General features: G+C 33.1%; 1 protein-coding gene across 1 annotated transcript; it reads right to left on the minus strand.

Moving 5' to 3' along the window:
* Positions 1-4,765: 4,765 nt before the first annotated feature.
* Positions 4,766-5,784, minus strand: LOC131613419 (uncharacterized). Its single transcript, XM_058885091.1, has one exon. It carries the CDS (start codon positions 5,610-5,612, stop codon positions 5,202-5,204), a length of 411 nt encoding a protein of 136 aa, XP_058741074.1. The 5' UTR covers positions 5,613-5,784; the 3' UTR covers positions 4,766-5,201.
* Between the last annotated feature and the right edge of the window lie 1,650 nt (positions 5,785-7,434).

The following is a 7,434-nucleotide window of genomic DNA, read 5'->3' on the forward strand; positions in this document are numbered from 1 at the left end:
TTACATAGGAATGGTATGGTAACCGTGTTACCAAGAATCAATGTTGCAGTTGAGATTTTCGAAGAGTGTGTGCAAGGGAAGAAACATAAAGGTAGTTTCAACAAAGATGTGGGTCATAGGACCAAATGTCACCTTGAGGTGGTGTACTCTGAAGTTTATGGTCCAATGCAAGTCAACTCGTATGGAGGCAATCAGTACTTTATCACGTTTATCGATGATTTTAGTAGGAAACTATGGAACTACCTTATTAAGAGGAAATATGAGGTGTTTGATGTGTTCAAAAGGTTTAAATCCATGGCAGAGAGGCAATGCGGTCACAAGTTGAAGATTCTCAAAACAGATGGTGGAGGTGAGTATACCTCGAATGAGTTTGTGAATTATTCTGATGAGGAGGGTATAGTGCGTAAGGTTATGTCACCTTATACGCCTAAAAAAATAGTGTTTCCGAGAGGAAAAATCGTTCGATAATGAATATGGTTTGTATCATGTTGAAGGGTAAAAGCTTGTCGAAGGAATTGTGGGGTGAAGCCGTCTCTACAGCTACCTATTTGTTGAATAGGTGCTATATAAAGAAGTTAGATAAAGTGACTCCATAAGAGGTATGAAGTCGATTTAAACCAAGTTTAAGTCATTTGAAAGTTTTCGGTAAATTTGCGTTTAAACATATTCTGGGACAACTTCGAAAAAAGTTGGATGACAAAGGATAATTGATATTGCTTTTCGGTTACCACCCTACCGGAGGTTCCAATATGTTTAATGTGAAGAGTAAGAAGATCATGATCAATCGTGATGTGGTTATGGATGCAGTGAGGTTGTTTGACAGCAGAAAAATGGCCATGAAAGAAGTGAAAATCAGTTACCCTCCTGGTGGAAATCTATTTCCTTCAAGATTTTTGCATCCTGAAGGTTTTGAAGAAGGGGAAATCAATTACCCCATATCTGGAAATCGATTCCTGAAGGAAACACAGAAAATCAGCAGCTTAAAAATCCTGAACAACAGCCGCTTGAAGCCAAAAACGGTGAATTCAATAGACAACCAGCAAGGCAGAGAGGTTTGTCTCAAAGGCTTCAAGATTGAAAATTATTTTGATACAATGAGATTAATAATGATGGTGATCTCATTCACTTTGCGCTTATGGCCGAATCTGCGCCCGTTAGTATGGAGGAGGCACTATGCGATCCAAAGTGGTTGTGTGTGGTGAAAGAAGAGCTGGAATGGATCGAGAAGAATAGTACTTGGAAGATGAACGATCTACCAGAACAAAAGAAAGAAATCGGTGTGATATTGGTCTATAAGGTGAAGGCAAATCCAAAAGGCAAAATTTTCAAGCATAAGGCTCGACTTGTTGCGATGGACTTTTTGCAAAGAGAAGGGATAGACTTTAATGGGGTATTTGCACCGGTTTCTAGGCTGGAAACCGTAGGCTTGTTTTTGGCATTTTGAATTGCAACAATTGATCAATGTATCAAATGGATGTGAAATCTGCATTTTTGAACGGTCCACTTGAAGAGGAAGTCTATGTAGAACAATCCCCTGGTTTTATTGTGACAAATCAAGAGGGAATGGTCTACAAGTTGAAGAATGTGCTCTATGGTTTGAATCAAGCTCCAAGAGCTTTGAACAAACACATAGATGGTTTTCTTGTTGATGTTGGCTTCAAGAAGTGTGTTTCGGAGTATGGTGTCTATGTGAAGACGAATGTGAGCAAAGATGTGATAATACTTTGCATATATATGGACGATTTGTTGATCACGGGAAGCAATGAGTTAAGAATCTATAATTTTAAAAGTGAACTTATGGAGGAGTTTGAAATAAGTGACCTTGCTATCATGACTTACTTTCTTGTCATATAGTTCCACAAGTCAAAATTGGGACTGCTTATGCATCAAAGAAAGTATGCACTTGAGATATTAAAGAGGTGTGATATGGAGCATTGCAATGCTGCTAATACACCGATTGAAGCAAGGTTACAGTTGTCCAAAAGTGATGATGAGCAACAAGTGGATCCAACATAATATAGGAGATGATTGGATTGTTACGTTATCTACGCAATACGCGGCCATATTTGGCGATTAGTGTCAGTATTGCGAGTAGATTCATGGAGAGACCGAAGGTGTCTCACTCGGCAGCAGTTAAGAGAATCCTACGACACGTCAAAGATATTCTTGGCTGCGGAATTCTCTTTACCACAACTGACACGGGCAGGAAGTGCAAATTGCTTGATTACAAGGATTCTAATTGGTGCGGGGATAAGGATGATCAAAAGTCTACGGTTGGTTATGTCTTTATGTTTGGAGGAGCACCCATCTCTTGGTGTTCTAAGAAGGAACTTGTGGTAGCACTCTCTTCTTGTAAGGCCGAGTATATCACGACGTCGTGGTGTGCGTGTCAGAATGCGTGGCTTGTGAATCTGCTGGAAGAGTTGGGCAGCAAGGTAGAGGAAGCTGTCACACTTTTGGTTGATAACATGTTTGCTATTAATCTTGCTAAGAATCCCATAGCACATGAGAGAAGCAAGCATATTGAGATGAGATTTCATTACTTGAGGGATATGGTGTGTGCAGGCCAGTTGCGATTAGGATATTGTCGAAGAACAAGTTGCAGATTTGTTAAGGAAAGGTGTAACAAATGTGGTTTTCAAGAAGCTAGTGACAAGTTTAGGTATGAAGAACTTGGAGCATCTGAATTAAGGTGGTGTATTGAAGTCCTTGATAGTTCAAATGTATTGTGGAAGCTTTTGAGACTGTTCCGTAGAAAACAGCTTATGGGAAAAGCACTTCTGGAAGTCTGAAAATTCAAAGTTGCGAAGGGGAAATCGATTACCCCTATTTTGGAAATCGATTTCCTGAGACTTGAAGTGTTTTATTTTTACATTTGCAGATGTGGCAATCTATTATCCCGTTTGGGGAAATCGATTTCATGCGTGATAATTTGTTTTTCAGCTGTTTTATGGGTCTGTTTGATTCCAAGTTGTAATGTTTAGTATCCTATAAATACCCTCATGTAATTTGGTCAAAGTTAATGTCATTTGATATAATTTTCCTCCATTGCTCTCTCTACCTCAATATCTCATATTTCTCAATCTTTTTAAAATCTTCATTTTTTCCATTGATTCACCTGCAAACTTTGTGTTTGTTCCAACAATATATAGACATATCATTATGAAGCGTCGTGATTCTAAGGCTTTCTTATTCTTGTTATATTTTCAACAAAAATCAATCCAACATATTTTCTACCCGCTTAGATAATCTTCACAAAATAAAAAATTGGCAGTCAACACAACTCTCCATGAAAACAAATTTATTTATTACACAATATAATTGTGCACTTGGGAATTTCACTGAGGGTATAAGAGGGACTTGTGTAATGGTATAAGTTTAAAAATCTCAATCTAAATATATCATGGATCATACAACAAAAAAGTCTGAAACTCAATTTAAAGCTTATAATTTATTATTTTTTTTCTCTTATCTTTACTTTCGTTATCTTACTTGGAAAAAAAATTAAAATTTACATAAACATATTTTTGTGTCATTTAAGTTAACCACTAATTTTATCAAACATTACAAATTCAATTAATTAACTTAATTATTCTTTATAAATTATCATATAGCTTAATAGACATCTTATATAAGCTCATTCTCTATAAACTAATTTATCAACTATCCGTGAGATAACAAAGAAAGTGTGGAGTTCTATTTGTAGTTGGTTGGATATAGATTTGGTTATAACATACATTTTATGGGAATTTTTTTTGCATATGTTTTTCTTTTTTAAGGCCAAACGAGTAAGGAAGGGAATAGAAGGATTAATTTGGATCGGAGATTGTTGGAGTTTATGGAGTAGAACGGATCGGAGAAGTGGAGTCTTTCCGATATTATTTGGAATATTAAAGTGTTACTTTGGAAGTGGTCGTCCCATGGAGAAATTATTTACGCCAATTATAATTTTTACGAATTCTGCAAATCCTCTACATTATTTTTGTTAAATCTCAATTGGTATGTAATTTTTGTTTGGGATCGTTTTTGGATCTCCCTTTTCTTTTGTAGTTGCGATTGAGTACCCCTAGTACTCCTTTAATTTAATCCTTAATTAAAACTTTTTTTTATCAACTACCCACTAATTTTTTAAACAAATGAGCTTAGATAACATGACATGATTGGAATCTAATAAGTTTTTTAAGTGTACAAAAATGGAGAGTCTTGTGCTCTCTTTGGTAAAACTAGCCGGTAGCTGATAGCTGGTCACCGATAGCTGATAAGTTAACATGAATGTTTGATAAATTAGCTGCTTCATTAATTAATAAATACAAAATAACATAAAAGATCATTTTAATTAATAAGAGTAATAATATTTTGTTATAATAATAAGGGTATAAATGAAAAAAAAAAAAAAACACAAGTTAAAAGCTACAAGCTCAAAAGCTACTTCAAATAGCTTTTAAAAAAAAAAAGTTAAAAGCTAGTAAAAAAACTACAAGTTAAAAACTAAAATAACATTACCAAATAGAACTTTTTCATTAACGTGAACTGAAAAGCGAAAAATTAAAAACTAAAAATTCTTTTTTTTTTTAATCTTACCAAACAAACCTTTAAATTGAAATTCAAACTCTTAGATATCAATGTCCTTGGAACTATTAATTCAGTTGTAGAACAAACAAACAAACATCAATTTTAAATGAACAACTACAAGATGCTCTAGATAGCAACTCATTCCATTATTTAGGTTGAAATTTTCAAATTTAGAAGAGAACTCACCCCAACCAACATGTTGAACCAGCTTTTCTACATACTTTGTCAAAAGCAACTTCAACATATCAAATTAATATTATTACATAATCTTATCCCAAGCCTTTAGGAACCAATCAATTTTTTCCACATACAACAAGTTGTTACATGCAAAACAAATCATTCATAATTCAAAGAAAAACTAAACCAAATACAAGCAACTATTGCACTAATAAGCCTAATCAATTCAAGTCCAAAAGGTCTAATAATAGGACAAAAGTGTGATTACTTAATTAAAAAAAGTACATATATATTAATTAAACTCACATGAATCAAAGAAAAAAAAAACTATGTAATTTTATCATGTACTTTTACATATGCATATATCTTCTAAACTCTTAAAGAAAAATAAAACATGAATAGGTACTCTTACCCAAAAACCAATAGCATGATCACCAAAACAATTCTAGAAATTAAAGCATTCTCCTTCTTGATTTACCATGAGAATTATTGATGGAAAAAAGTTTCTTCAAAACCTTCAACATCTCCAACATACTAGGCTTATTCTTGGTATGATGAATAAGAGAATTCTTTGTTGTATTACCAATTGTTAAGGATCTATACTCAACACCCTCTTCATTGAAAACCTCCCATAATAAATCCATTGGAACAACCTCTTCATCTTCTAACTCTCTTGTTGATTTCTTTCCTTTTTGTGTTGATGAAAAGCTCTTCCTTTGACCCTTTGAGTCCAAATTTTCTTCATAGAAATTATCCTTTTTAGAAGAGGATGATGTTGATGATGAATTCCAAAGAGGAGGTGAATCAATGATATATGGAAAAGTGTCATTTATTCTTGGGAAGGTAAAGTCTTCTGTTCCCATTTGTTTTTGTGGATATTTAAAATCAAACACTTTGTCAAATATTAATGTGATTGGAACATGATGTGTGAGTTTTTTTTTTGTGTGTGTTAGGTTTGAAGGTTTCAATTGGAACAGTTTAGTTCAACTGCTGCATTAGGCTAACATAACATGCACTTTTCGGTTCACAAGTTATGTATGATGTTTTTGTTGTTTTTATGAAAATGAAAAATATATGTAATTTAAAAATAAAAAAAATACATGTAACTTTAAAATAAAAAGTGCATGGCTAAGAATTTGATTTTAACTATGTAACTGAGATGTAAAATGAAACTCATATGTTGTTGATTAAAGTGTGACGAAAGATAACTCCAGGTGTTTATTATGTGACGTAATGATAGTAACATATAGCTAACTGTTGCTAATTGTGCCGGGTTCATAGGGTAATTGATTTATAACTTATTTTCCAAATAGTGGTATTGACCAATTGAGTAATATAGGGGGTGTTGAATTAGGTTTATGTAAAGTCGAAATATTAATGACCATTGGATCAAAATCAAATTCATTTAAAATTTCAATGATATATTTTAAATGAAATATTTTTTTAATTATAATATTAAAATTTATATTTTTAAGATCGTCGGTTTACGATCAGACGGACAACGTTCGTTCTTCTGAATTTGTGTTTTCAAAAGAGTTTTATTTGATCTATATTGTTTTGTGTTAGATCTATTGTGTTACACATGGTCCTTTTGTGAGACAATTCAATTAGTGGTCACCCAAAAAAAGAATATGTAGTTTTAGGGACCAAAATGGTGTAAGTGAGGGAGTTAATGTAGGGACAAACTTGACTAAGTGTGATGTAATTAAATTGATGAGTTTATTAAAGGGGTTTTTTTTGGCTTCATTTCTACGCATTCAACATTTATGGACAATGCAGCAAATCAGACTTTAACTATGTTCAACCAAATTGGAACATCTTGTTTGTGTGACTGACCTAATAAGAAGTATTAATTCGTTAAGCATATGAATGCTAGCAGCAGCAATAGTACCAAAATATGGCCCAAATATTGTACCACAAATAGGCCCAGATTCCGTAAAGAACTTCTCGCACACTCACATTTCTGAAAAACAAACATGATTCTGGAAATTTACTCCTATTTCCTCTGATTAACCTATAGCATCAAAGTTAAAATAAATGAACTGGCACTGCCCACATTGTCCATTAGGCAAATGTTACCAAAAAAAGTGTCAATTAGGTGAAGGTAAAAGAAAACATATTTTGGACTAGCGAGATTTTGAATATAACCAAACATTTGAGAATTCTGCATGTCACCATCAAATTATATATGACACTCCTTAAAACAAGTGAAAAGTCAAATATAATTCTATTTGGCTAAATTACTCCCAGAGTCCTTTAAGTTATTTAATTGTAACAGTTTGGTCCTTCATGTTATTTTAGCTACAACTAAGTCCTTTATATTATCAAATGTGCACACCGTTATCCTTTTTTAACAGAGAAAATGTGCTAATTGTGGATGCAATTATATTGAGTGGTATAAAAATGATGAAATGCAATCAAAAATACAACAATCAACATTTATAAATGTTTAAAATGAGAGAAAAAGGAGGCATAAATCACCCAAAAGGACCAAGTTGTTACAAAAAAAACTAGAAGGACCAAACTGTTACAATTAAATAACTTAAAGGATCCTGGGAGTAATTTAGCCATTCTATTTAAATTTTTAAAATTTTCCACTATTTCACAAATTTGTAGTTGGAAATCGAAAATTTTGAAACTTATAGGGCGATACCGGAAATTTTCCAGTAATACAGAAAATTCTTT

This window comes from Vicia villosa, linkage group LG1 (assembly GCF_029867415.1).
Source record: "Vicia villosa cultivar HV-30 ecotype Madison, WI linkage group LG1, Vvil1.0, whole genome shotgun sequence".
Classification (NCBI taxonomy): Eukaryota; Viridiplantae; Streptophyta; class Magnoliopsida; order Fabales; family Fabaceae; genus Vicia; species Vicia villosa.